The 14,198-nt window shown below is 47.8% G+C and overlaps 1 protein-coding gene across 1 annotated transcript in view; it reads right to left on the bottom strand.

Moving 5' to 3' along the window:
• zbtb37 (zinc finger and BTB domain containing 37) overlaps nucleotides 1–14,198 on the bottom strand; it is a 56,707-nt gene that overhangs the window by 30,822 nt on the left and 11,687 nt on the right. The window contains exons 3-4 of the mRNA XM_085982139.1: nucleotides 11,377–12,264; nucleotides 1,616–1,718 (exon numbers count right to left, since the gene is read on the bottom strand). Of these exons, the coding sequence (XP_085838265.1) occupies nucleotides 1,616–1,718; nucleotides 11,377–12,239 (966 nt within the window). The 5' untranslated portion in view covers nucleotides 12,240–12,264. The remainder of the gene's footprint in view (nucleotides 1–1,615; nucleotides 1,719–11,376; nucleotides 12,265–14,198) is intronic.

Below are 14,198 nucleotides of genomic sequence, written 5' to 3'. Positions count from 1 at the left end.
CGAAACAGTGAGGTCATCTGTTGGACATTGTGAAAATTCAAAACAAATCTGCGGAAACAGTATTTCAGTGAGTGAGTGGTCAATCTGTGGGACGGGGTCCTTGGTGGAAGCAGTTAGTATTGATTCATTCAAATACAAATAAGATTTCTTTCAGAAAATAACATTTTGGGATACGGTATATCGGTAATTTGAGACAGGACATGTGGTAAGTGTTTTATTCATTCATGGGATGTGGGCGTTACTGGCAAGACCAGCATTTATTGCCCATCCCTAACTGCCCTCGAGAAGGTGGTGGTGAGCCACATTCTTGAACCACTGCAGTCCATGTGGTGAAGGTACTCTCACAGTGCTGTTAGGGAGGGAGCTCCAGGATTTTGACCCAGCGACGATATATTTCCAAGTCAGGATGGTGTGTGACTTGAAGGGGAACTTGGAGGTGGTGGTGTTCCCATGCACCTGCTGCCCTTGTCCTTCTAGGTGGTAGAAGTTGCGGGTTTGGGAGGTGCTGTCGAAGAAGCCTTGGCGAGTTGCTACAGTGCATCTTGTAGATGGTACACACTGCAGACACGGTACGCCGGTGGTGGAAGGAGTGAATGTTTAAAGTGGTGGATGGGGTGCCAATCAAGTGGGGTTAATTATATTGAGAGTGAAGTGCTCGGGAGGAACAGCTGACTTTGGACCTATGGTTCCCAAAGCTCTCCACTACTGGGGGTTTTCCTTGCCTCAGTCATTGGGAAAATGCTGGAAAGTGGTAATGGGGCACTTAGAAAATTATAGTATGATTAGGCAGAGTCAACATGGTTTTATGAAAGGAAAATTGTGTTTAACAAATTTATTAGAGTTTTTTGAGGATGTAACTAGCAGGGTAGATAAAGGGGAACCAGTGGATGTAGTATATTTGGATTTCCAAAAGGCATTCGATAAGGTGCCACATAAAAGGTTGCTACACAAGATACGGGCTCATGGGGCTGGGGGTAATGGGCCAGAACTTTGGGTCCCCACGGGTGAGTATGCTCACGCGTAGGCCCAACGAAAGTGCCGGTTTTGTGCATGCACTGCGCATGCGCGGGAAACCAGAACTTCCGTTCTCTTAAAGGACGGGGTTCACAGGTCGAACGCGTGCGGGAAAGTGGAGTTGAGGTTGAATCATTATCTTGTTGAATGGCAGAGCAGGCTCGAAGGGCTGCAAGCCTACTCCTGCTCCTAATTCTTATGTTCTTATGTCTGGGTCTTTTGTAGACTAATTGATGGAGATTGAATGTTACAATTAGTCAACAACTCCATTATCATAGTATCAGGCGATTACCAGGATGGTCGCAGACCAACTAGATGGACCTTGGTCTTTTTTCATCTAGCAATTCTATGTTCCTAAAACATATCACATAACGGGTACAATTCACCATGAGGCAGTCAGCAACCAACACACCACACCAGGAGTACAATAGCACAACGTGGTACTGACACCAACAAAGACCACATCTCTGCGGATATCCTGCCCACATCCCGATCTCGGTGGGGTTGTCCTACAATTTGGGGAAATGCAAGCAAAAAGAGAAGTGGGGGGAAAAATATCTCTGGAATAAGATGATTGTTTCACTGCTATTGACGGAGATACCTGTGAGTTGGGCTGCTTCTGCTCCTCGTTTTTGCCCGGAGACTCGCTCCTCGCTCTGTGGCGCTCAGACACGGTGCAAACGACGCTGCCAGACGGGCTAAACCTGATTAGCAAACACAGTGATAATGGACAGTTTAGTCAGTCATATAGAACACTGGAGCAAAAGACCGACAAACAGTATTACACCACTGAGAGTACATTGTTAAGTGAGGAACAGTGTTCTCACTGGTAAGAAAAAACCAAAGACACAATGTTATTGATGCAATAATTAATCAATACTGCTAGCGATCTCCCGTGGAATTGCTCAGTGAGTTGGCTGTTGCGCGGTTTTATAGGCTTGTGCCATATTATTCTGTTACAGGGCAGCTGGGTTTGACTCCCTGTGCCCCTTTAATGCCGCAAGTTGTAATTGCCATGCTTTGCTCACGTCAGTTGTGGGCTGATTGGTTTTGGCAAAGGGAGCCACGAGCGAATTTGCATAGGGTAAATAAGATCAGAGAAATGAACGAGTGGCTCAAAGACTGGTGTGGGAGAAATGGGTTTCGTTTTCTGGGGCACTGGCACCAGTACTGGGATAAGAGGGAGCTGTTCCGTTTGGATGGGCTTCACTTGAACCATGCTGGGGCTAGAGTCCTGGCGAATTGAATAACTAGGGCTGTAGAGAGGGCTTTAAACTAAATAGTGGGGGGAGGGTCCAGGTGAGCAGAAATTTAAAAAGTCAATGAGAAATGAGCTAACAATAGAGCAGGATAGAGATGGGGGAAATAATAACCAGAGTGTGACAGGAAGGGACAGAATGTTTAAAAATAAGAGTGCAACAGAAAATGGGGCCAAAACAGGAAGAAATGGTAAAAAGACAAAGTTAAAAGCTCTATATCTGAATGCACGCAGCATTCGTAACAAGATAGATGAGTTGACGGCACAAATAGATACAAATGGGTATAATTTGATTGCCATACGTGGGTGCAAGGTGACCAGGGCTGGGAACTGAATATTCCAGGGTATTTGACAATTCGGAAGGATAGACAGAAAGGAAAGGGAGGTGGGGTGGCTTTGTTGGTAAAGGATGGGATCAGTGCAGTGGTGAGATGTGATATTGGCTCAGAAGATCAAGATGTAGAATCGGTTTGGGTGGAGATAGAAAATAAGAGGAAAAAGTCTCTGGTGGGCGTAGTCTACAGGCCCCCGAACAGTAGCAATACTGTTGGATAGAGTATAAATCAACAAATAATGGAGGCCTGTAAAAAAGATACGGTAATAATCATGGGTGATTTTAATCTCCATATTGATTGGACAAATCAAATTGGCCATGGTAGCCTTGAGGAAGAGTTCACAGAGTGTATCCGGGATGGTTTCCTAGAACAGTATGTAATCTAACCAACCAGGGAGCAGGCTATCTTGGATCTGGTACTGTGTAAGGAGACAGAATTAATAAATTATCTCATAGTAAACGATCCTCTAGGAAAGAGTGATCATAGCATGGTTGAATTTCAAATTCAGTTGGAGGGTGAGAAAGTTGTATCTCAAACCAGTGTCCTGATCTTAAACAAAGGTAATTACAATGGCATGAGGGCAGAACTGGCTAAAGTGGACTGGAAAAATAAATTAAAGGGTAAGACAGTTGAAATGCAGTGGCGGACATTTAATAACTCTCAACAAAAATATATTCCAGTGCGAAAGAAAGATTTTAAGAGATTGACGGACCATCCTTGGCTAACTAAGGAAGTAAAGGATGGTATCAAATTGAAAACGAAGGCATACAATGTTGCCAAGATTGGTGGGAGGCCAGAGGATTGGGAAATTTTTAAAAACCAGCAAAGGATGACAAAAAAAAGGTGAATTATGAAAGTAAACTGGCAAGAAATATTAAAACAGATAGTAAGAGCTTCTACAGGTATATAAAAAGGAAGAGAGTAGCTAAAGTAAACATTAGTCCCTTAGAGGATGAGACTGGGGAATTAATAATGGGGAACAGGGAAATGGCAGAGACTCTGAACAAATATTTTGTATCTGTCTTCACGGTAGAAGACACTAACAACATCCCAATAATGGATAATCAAGGGGCCACAGGGAGGGGGGAACTAAAGACATTATCACTAAGTAAAATGTACTTGGTAAAATAATGGGACTAAAAGACGACAAGTCCCCTGGACCAGATGGCCTGCATCCCAGGGTCTTAAAAGAAGTGGCTGCAGAGATAGTGGATGCATTGGTTGCAATATACCAAAATTCCCTGGACTCTGGAGAGGTCACAGCAGATTGGAAAACCGCAAATCTAACACCCCTATTTAAGAAAGGAGGGAGACAGAAAGCAGGAAACTATAGACCAGTTAGCCTTACGTCTGTCGTTGGGAAAATGCTGGAGTCCTTCATTACGGAAGCAGCAGGGCATTTAGAAAATCATAATGCAGTCAAGCAGAGTCAGCATGGTTTTATGAAAGGGAAATCATGTTTAATAAATTTGCTGGAGTTCTTTGAGGATGTAACAAGCAGGGTGGACAAAGGTGAGCCAGTGGATGTGGTGTATTTGAATTTCCAGAAGGCATTCAATAAGGTGCCACATAAAAGGTTACTGCATAAGATAAGAGCTCACTGAGTTGGGGGTAATATATTAGCATGGATAGAGAATTGGCTAACTAACAGAAAGCAGAGAGTTGGGATAAATGGGTCATTTTCTGGTTGGCAAACGGTAACTAGTGGGATGCCACAGGGATCAGTGCTTGGGGCCTCAACTATTTACAATCTATATTAATAACCTGGATGAAGGGACCTAGTGTAATGTAGCCAAGTTTGCAGATGATACAAAGATGGGTGGGAAAGCAAGTTGCACAGAGGACTCAAAGAATTTGCAAAGGGGTATAGACAGGCTAGGTGAGTGGGCAAACATTTGGCAGATGGAGTACAATGTGGGAAAGTGCGAGGTTATCCACTTTGGCAGGAAAAATAAAAAAGCAAATTAATGGCCCAGAAATTCGGGTCGGGGGCTTCCCGCGGGTGCAAGCCCCCGACCTGCACTTACCTAGCGCGCCGGCAGTTGAGCTGTAGGGCCCCGTGGAATTCCGATCCAGGGCCTGGTCCAGCTGCCGGCGCGCAGTGCTTGCGTATCCCAGGGGCGCAGTTAGTTCGATGCGTCCCCTGGGATCACGTGGGCCATGGGCAGCCAATCGGAGCAGGGAATGCTCCATTCATAAGTCTGACAGGAAGTGCTGTCAAGACTTATAAATACTACGGCCCCAAAATAGCACTAAACCTTCAAATAATTTTTTTTTTTAAATCACATTTTTTAAATAAACTATAAATTACATGAAATAACTATTTTAAACAATAATTCAAATTTTTGAAAAAAATAATTTTATTTTCTAACGGGGCTAAAAATAAACTTACCTTGCTTTAAAGTATTTAAAAATAATAAACCTGTGGAAAAAATGTTTTAATTTTAATTAATTGACCACTTACCTTGTAAAAAGCAGGCCTTACGCCTGCTTTTTACATTTCCAACTTCTGCAGGCTTACGTTCACAGAGAAACCTGTAAAAAAAACGTAAGTTTGATGCGCACGCGCAGCCTCCCCCACGCACGCGTTCGACCTCTGAACCTCTTCGTTCAGAGGAACGGAAGTGCCGGTTTCCTGCGCATGCAGGAAACCGGCACTTCCATCGGGCCTACGGGTGAGTACCCCGTGGAGACATGAAGTTCTGAATAATTATTTAAATGGAGAGAGATTACAAAATGCTACAGTTCAGAGGGACCTGGGGGTCCTTGTGCATGAAACACAAAAAGTTAGCATGCAGGTACAGCAAGTAATCAAAAAGGCAAATGGAATGTTGGCCTTTATTGCAAGGGGGTTGGAGTATAAAAGCAGGGAAGTCCTGCTACAACTGTACAGGGTATTGGTGAGACCACACCTGGAGTACTGCGTACAGTTTTGGTCTCCTTATTTAAGGAAGGATATACTTGCATTGGAGGCAGTTCAGAGACGATTCACTAAGTTAATTCCAGAGACGAGGGGGGTTGACTTATGAAGAAAGGTTGAGCAGGTTGGGCCTATACTCATTGGAATTTAGAAGAATGAGAGGTGATCTTATTGAAACATAAGATACTGAGGGGGCTCGACAAGGTTGATGCAGAGAGGATCTTTCCCCTCATGGGGAAATCTAGAACTCGGGGGCATAGTTTCAGAATAAAGGGTCGCCCTTTTAGAACTGAGATGTCTCAGAGGGTCGTAAATCTGTGGAATTCTCTGTCCCAGAGAGCTGTGGAGGCTGGGTCATTAAATACATTTAAGGTGGAGATAGACAGATTTTTACAAGATAAGGGAGTGAAGGGTTATGGGGAGCGGGTGGGGAAGTGGCTTTGAGCCCAAGATCAGCCACGATCTTATTGAATGACGGAGCAGGCTCAAGGGGCCAATTTCTTATTTCTTATGACACTCGCTTAATTGGAGAGAGACTGGCTCCTTTATACAATCCACTCCTCTTAACCCAAAGTTTGTTAATTGGAGTTACAGGATAACTCAATTACCAGTAGACACTACTTTCTTTAATTTGCATGAGTGATAATGCGATAGACATATCTTAATTTGAAGTTGCAGGTCATGGATGCATCACATCAGCGCCAGTGTAGAGCAGGAAGCAGAGGAGACAGTAAAACATAGAATCTTACAGCACAGAAGGAGGCCATTCGGACCATCGTGCCAACTTTTTGATAGAGCTATCCAATTAATCCCACTCCCCTGCCCTTTCCCCATAGCCCTGCAAATTTCTCCTTTCCAAGTATTTATCCAATTCCCTTTCCAAAGTTACTACTGAATCTGCTTCCACCGCCCTTTCAGGCAGTATATTCCAGATCATAGCAACCTGCTGCATCAAAAAAAAATTCTCATCTCCCCCCTGGTTGTTTTGCCAATTATTTTTAAAAAAAAACACATTTTTAAAATTAAGAACAGCTCCCGAAGAGGGACTCAAACAGTGGACCCTCAGATTAAAAGTCTGATGCTCTACTGACTGAACTATCCAGGCTCCACAATGCACATGGCACACAGATATAGGACTGCACTGATTATTAATCAGGATTGTATTTAATGCCTCATTAATAGAGACTGTAAAAACTAATACGCACTGGACTGTAATGGACACCATATTCAGCGACACACCAGACTGCAACCTTCCCTTTAATTAGTGCCATTACTGCCTTAGTGAGAGATTCACACACGACATAGACTTCAGACGGGTGCAGGGAACTTCCAGTTTGCCTGGGCTAGCCAATTTTGTAAGTTGTTTGCTCACACACTGCAACACTAATATTATTACAGTAATAGAGCTACTTAAGTAAAAGGACTAGTTTAATTACTTGACACAACTAAAATAAAACAAAAACACAAATTTAAATGTTTTAATTTTTACACAGTATTTTAACTCGGGGTGTGTTTATTCCTAAGCTGGAGAGAGCTCATTTGAGGAGGATACGAATGGCACTGTCGTTCTAAGATCAATGGTGAATGACCATTGGTCTTGGGACGCCCGCGTATAGGTATGTGGCGGGGCTCTCCCAGTGACACCTTCCATCTTTGCCCAGTCACCACTTGCCAGTCGCAGCAATTAAGTGTTGTTAAGGTGACCAAAGTATTCGATTCGATCTCATCACCACCTATGGTTCCTAATGGCGTCAAACAAGGTTGAGTTCGACTATTCCAATGCTCTTCTGGCCGGCCTCCTATCTTCCACCCTCCATAAACTTGAGCTCACCCAAAACTCTGCTGCCCATGACGTAACTCACACCAGGTCCCGTTCACCCATCACCCCTGCGCTCGCTGACCTATATTGGCTCCCGGTTAAGCAACGCCTCGATTTTAAAATTCTTATTCTTGTTTTCAAATCCCTCCATGGCCTCGCATATCCCTATCTCTGTAATCTCCTCCAGCCCTACAAGATCTCTGCATTCCTCTAATTCTGGCCTCTTGCACATCCCTGATTTTAATCGCTCCACCATTGGCAGCCATGTCTTCAGCTGCCTAGGCCCTGAGCTCTGGAATTCCCTCCCTAAACCTCTCCGCCTCTCTACCACTCTCTCCTCCTTTAAGACACTCCTTAAAACCTACCTCTTTGACCAAACTTTTTGTCACCTGTCTTAATATCTCTATGTGGCTCGGTGTCAAATTTTGTTTGATAATGCTCCTGTGAAGCGCCTTGGGACGTTTTATTACATTAAAGGTGCTACTGTATATAAATACAAGTGTTGCGGAGATTATGATGACAATATAAGGATTACAGGGCAGTAAGGATGTATGGGTGGGTACATTTCAAACTACAGAGGATAGGCCAGGAGGTGGGTGTTGCTTGTTATGTGAACGGTATGATGGTAAGTGAAGCAATGAAGTAATATAGTATGGACAAAGAGGTGCTGTGGATGGAGATGGGGATTATAAGGGGAAGAAGCTAGTTGTTGGGATCTGATACAGGTCGAGTCAAAGCGAGGTTTGATAGACTAGGGAGGTTTGTTGGGCACGAAAAGATATGGTCATGGGGGATTTCAATCTCCCAGGAATCGGGTGGGAGGAACTGATTTACTTCCTGAACATGGTCGCGGGCTGCTTTTTGACCAGCTGGTTCAGGAGCACACAGATGGGGAGGTCTGGATAAACTCCGGTTTATTACACAAAACCCAACTTGGAAACAGTGACCTGAATTGAGTTTGGCATCAGACTCGCTGTGGAGGAGGAGAGTGCAACAAAGACTCCTAGCTTTAGAAAGGCGGACCCTGGGCGAATTGAGGAAGCAGTCAATGGAGCGGATTGTTAAGAGGGACAAAGCTAGGAAGAGAAGTTGTTTACTTTCACATGCACGGTGTAGGGATTACAAACGCAATTTATACCACTGGTGAAGGAACACAGCAGGAATAAGAGGAAACCTATTTGGGCAACAAGGGAGCTAAGGCAGGAACCAGGGAGAAACAGAGGGCATTTCTCAATGATAGATCTTCAGGTTCAGTGATAAAACAGGTAAGATTATAAGGATAGGATGAAGACCGTTAGACAATGAGAACAGGATTGCAGGAAACGTGAAAGGCTTTAAACAACTTCAAAGAAAGAAGACTTGGATTTATATTGTGCCTTTCATGACCTCAGAACATACCAAAGCTCTATACAGCCAATTAAATACTGTTGAAGTGTAATCACTATCGTAACGTAGGAAATGCAGAAGCCAAATTGCACACAGCAAGCTCCGACAAACAGCAATGTGATAATGACCAGAGAATCTGTTTCTCGTGATGTTGGTTGAGAGATAAATATTGGCCAGGACAACCGGGGAGTACTCTCCTGCTCTTCTCATAGTGCCATGGGATCCTTTACGTTCACCTGAGAGGGCAGACAGGGCCCTGGTTTTAACGTCTCATCAAAGGGTTTTCCAAAAATACCCGGACTAACAAGAGTCAAGGAAAGGGTAGGGTCTCTGAAAGTCACCAAAAGGGAGTTGAGGTATGGATCAGCCATGATCTAGCTTAATAGCAGAACAGGTTTGAGGGGTTGAATGGCCTACTCCTGTTCATATGAATCATTGGACTCGGACTTATATCAAAGGATTGGAGGGAAGGGAACGTCGAACTTTACAACAGGATAAGAGGGCTGTACTAGAAATTACAGGCCAGTGAGCCTGACGTATGTCCTGGGTAAAATCACCGTACCACCATAAAAGCCAAGCTGACTTGTCCTGATGACTTCATACTCCTCGAAGTGTTTCACAATGCCTACCTTCAGACTTCCCTCCAACATGTTACCCTGCCATCTTTTCGCACAAGTCCAGTTCTAAGATCCCAGCGAGACAGCTTTCCTGTTGGTCTACAACCGGCAACTTTGAAATTACGTTGTGTGAATACCGACCCATGAGTGCTCAATGTGTCCATGCACTAGCACCTGTATAGACCGCCATGTCACACACTAAATCCTGGCTTCTACCATCTGTTTTTGCACAGATCCTGTCCACACACTTTCTAAACTATGCTCATTACTTAGGAAATTTGATGCATTAAAAAAGTGCAGCACCTATATCTGTCTCATTTATTTAATGCCCTAAATTCTCCGTAACGCTCAACTGAATGTCTACATTCCACACAACGGGACTGGGGACCGAAGCACAAAAACAACTTGCATTTATATAGCGCCTTTAACGTAGTAAAACGTCCCAAGGCGCTCCACAGGAGCATTATCCGACAAAATTTGACACCGAGACACATAAGGAGTTATTAGGGCAGATGACCAAAAGCTTGGTTGAAGAGTAGGGTTTTAAGGAGCAACTTAAGGAGGAGAGGTAGAGGTGGAGAGGTTTAGGGAGGGAATTCCAGAGCTTAGGATCTAGGCAGCTGAAGGCACAGCCACCAATGGTGGAGTGATGAAAATCTGGGATGCGCAAGAGGCCAGAATTGGAGGAGCAGAGAGATCTCGGAGGGCTGGAGGAGGTTAGAGATAGGCATTGTCAGACCAGGAGCCAATGTAGGTCAATGAGCACAGGTACCTCTCGTGGAGGGAAGAATGAGAGGTTAGGCAACAGATGTACAATAGCAGCACAAACCTCATCATTTGTGATGGAATTAGGCAGGTTTTTTTGAAATTAGGAAAGAGTGAGCTTGCAGTTAACCCTGGGAAATCAGGCCCACCCCAGCCCAGATTCAAATGCTGAGGCATATTACAACAGTGACTACATTTGTTGCATAGACTAGGCTTGTATTCTACATAGTATAGAAGATTAAGAGTTATCGAATTGAGGTGTTTAAGATGATTGAAGCATTTGACAATGTAGAGAGAAACTATTTCCTCTGGCGGGGGAGTCCAGAACAAGGAGCATACCCTTAAAATTAGAACAAAGCTGTTCAGGGGTGATGTTAGGAAACACTTCTTCACTCAAAGGGTAGTGGAAATCTGGAACTCCCTCCCCCAGAAATGCTGTTGAGGCTGGGGGCCAACTGAACATTTCAAAACTGAGATTGCTAGATTTTTGTATTAAGGGTTACGGAACCAAGGCAGGTAGATGGAGTTAAGATACAGATCAGCCATGATCTAGTTAAATGGCTCGAGGGTTGAAGGGCCTCCCTTGATGCTATGTTCCTTCCAATGTTCAAAACATTTCATTGGATGTGAAGCACTTTGGGACATCCAGAGGTCGTGAAAGGCATCATATACATTTAAGACTTACTTTTTATATACAGCGCAGGCCCAGCACCCCCAGTATATCAGCACAGCCCCGACCCTCGTATATCGGCACCCAAACCCCCGTATATCGACACTGCTCCCCCCCTCCGTATATCGGCACAGTCGCCCACCCGTATATCGGCACAGACCCCCCCCTGCATATCGGCACAGACCCCCCCCTGTATATCGGCACAGACCCCCCTGTATATCGGCACAGAAACCCCCTGTATATCAGCACAGACCCCCCCCCCCGTATATCAGCACAGACCCCCCTGTATATCGGCACAGACCACCACCCCCCCCCCCCCCCCCATACCGGCACAGACCCCCGCCTGTATATCGGCACAGACACCCCCTGTATACCGGCACAGACCACCCCCTGTATATCGGCACAGACCATCCCTGTATATCGGCACAGACCCCCCCCCTGTATATCAGCACAGACCCACCCGTATATCAGCACAGACCCCCCCCCTGTATATCAGCACAGAACCCCCCCCCCCCCCTGTATATCAGCACAGACCCCCCTGTATACCAGCACAGTAAAGCGAGGGTCACTGAATTCCCCCCGCTCTCCGTACCTGTCCGTCTCGCTGAAGCTGCTGGAGGGTCTGGAGATCTTGCCACTCGAGGCGGTGGTGGTGAAGGTGTCCTGGACCAGGGTGCTGTGCCCGGCGCTGTCGATCACCATGGCCGTCACCTCCTCGGCACTGCTGCCACCCTCCTCCCCAGATGGTTGGTTCTCCGACACCATCCACTCGTCCGGCGTCTCCGTTTTGATCCGCATCCCGCCAATGTGCCGGATGGCCTCCGGGCTGCGGTTGCCGCTGACTCCCGTCTCCACGTACCATTGGCCCACCCGGTCGATGCGCACCAGCCTCTCGTCGCTGCCGCCCCCGACCTCGTCGGGCAGCGGGCTGCCACGGGCGCCGCCCCCTCCGAACCCCGAGGGTGCCCGGCTGCGCCGGGTGTTGGGAGGGGCAATGCTGCCGCCGCGGATCTGGGCTGGGCGCTTCAGCCCGTCCTGGCTCAGCCCCGCCTCCACCTCAGAGACATCGATGCGGAAGTGAATGCCGTCCAGGATCTGTGTGCACTTGTCAATGATGTACTGCATCTGGAGAAAGCTGGCTGCCGTCAGGTAGCTGATGATGTCGGCCACCTGCAGGCACAGCTTGCCCGTGTAGCAGAAGGCCAGCAGGCGCTCGAACACCGCAGGGCTCTTGATGACGGAGATGGACACGGCGCTCATCTCGCCCAGGGACATGTGGTCGCGGAAGTAGGGCGAGCTGGCGGCCAGCACCGCCTTGTGTGCGCGGAAGGACTTTCCTTGGATGTCAACCACGATGTCGCAGAGCCGGCCCTGCATCCGCAGCTGGTTGAGCTGGGCCAGCACGGAGCTGCTGAAATCTGGCACCTCCAGCTGGATGCTGCCCTCCTTCTCCATGTCTCTCGGTACAGCTCACACGGCCCTACAGGGGTAGAACAAGTACAGTGTTACTAAAGGACAACGACATTCGCTTAGACTCCTTCATATAAAGAGATATTCAGCCCATCGAGTCTCACCGCACTGGTTAATAGGATTTTCAAGCTGTGTACACAGAGTCTTAGAGTTCCTGAATATACAGGGAGAGACTCACTGAAGTCAGGGACAGAGGGGGAGACTCACTGCAGGATCAGGGACAGAGGGGGAGACTCACTGCAGGATCAGGGACAGAGGGGGAGACTCACTGCAGGATCAGGGACAGAGGGGGAGACTCACTGCAGGATCAGGGACAGAGGGGGAGACTCACTGCAGGATCAGGGACAGAGGGAGAGACTCACTGCAGGATCAGGGACAGAGGGAGAGACTCACTGCAGGATCAGGGACAGAGGGAGAGACTCACTGCAGGATCAGGGACAGAGGGAGAGACTCACTGCAGGATCAGGGACAGAGGGAGAGACTCACTGCAGGATCAGGGACAGAGGGAGAGACTCACTGCAGGATCAGGGACAGAGGGAGAGACTCACTGCAGGATCAGGGACAGAGGGAGAGACTCACTGCAGGATCAGGGACAGAGGGAGAGACTCACTGCAGGATCAGGGACAGAGGGAGAGACTCACTGCAGGATCAGGGACAGAGGGAGAGACTCACTGCAGGATCAGGGACAGAGGGAGAGACTCACTGCAGGATCAGGGACAGAGGGAGAGACTCACTGCAGGATCAGGGACAGAGGGAGAGACTCACTGCAGGATCAGGGACAGAGGGAGAGACTCACTGCAGGATCAGGGACAGAGGGAGAGACTCACTGCAGGATCAGGGACAGAGGGAGAGACTCACTGCAGGATCAGGGACAGAGGGAGAGACTCACTGCAGGATCAGGGACAGAGGGAGAGACTCACTGCAGGATCAGGGACAGAGGGAGAGACTCACTGCAGGATCAGGGACAGAGGGAGAGACTCACTGCAGGATCAGGGACAGAGGGAGAGACTCACTGCAGGATCAGGGACAGAGGGAGAGACTCACTGCAGGATCAGGGACAGAGGGAGAGACTCACTGCAGGATCAGGGACAGAGGGAGAGACTCACTGCAGGATCAGGGACAGAGGGAGAGACTCACTGCAGGATCAGGGACAGAGGGAGAGACTCACTGCAGGATCAGGGACAGAGGGAGAGACTCACTGCAGGATCAGGGACAGAGGGAGAGACTCACTGCAGGATCAGGGACAGAGGGAGAGACTCACTGCAGGATCAGGGACAGAGGGAGAGACTCACTGCAGGATCAGGGACAGAGGGAGAGACTCACTGCAGGATCAGGGACAGAGGGAGAGACTCACTGCAGGATCAGGGACAGAGGGAGAGACTCACTGAAGGATCAGGGACAGAGGGAGAGACTCACTGAAGGATCAGGGGCAGCCTCACTGAAGAGCCCATCGAGACACTCACGCTGTCCCCTTATGTGCAGGGTGAATATGGGTGGGAGACTTTATATAGGAGGGGCTTACGGAGGAAACAGGACAAGGCGAGCCGAGATGAAGATTGATATTGCCATCCTCTTCCGTCGCTGACCTTCCCCCCCCCCAAGAGTGCCTGCCGTGAGCTAACCTCTCCGGCATCTTTCCCTTTCTCACCCCACCCAGCACTGTCCCCTTGGACTCTGCCAGGGAATCCATCACCACCCCTCCCTGCCTGCCCTTCCATGATATCCGTTCACTCGCAAACAAGGTCCTTGCCATCCACGACCTTATTGTGGATGATTATATCGACAGCATGGTCTTAGTGACACATTGCCCCTTACCAGAGCCCGCCTACCTGTTCGCCACTCACCCTGCCCAAACCGCCAAAGTGCCGAGTGAGGCACTGATCCCAGGCACACCTTGGCCACTCCCTCTACTCCTCTTCCACCTTCAAACACCCCACAATGCTC

This window comes from Somniosus microcephalus, chromosome 3 (assembly GCF_052327205.1).
Source record: "Somniosus microcephalus isolate GS21.2 chromosome 3, FLI_Smic_1.0, whole genome shotgun sequence".
NCBI lineage: Eukaryota > Metazoa > Chordata > Chondrichthyes > Squaliformes > Somniosidae > Somniosus > Somniosus microcephalus.
This window is presented reverse-complemented; position numbering and strand designations above follow the sequence as displayed.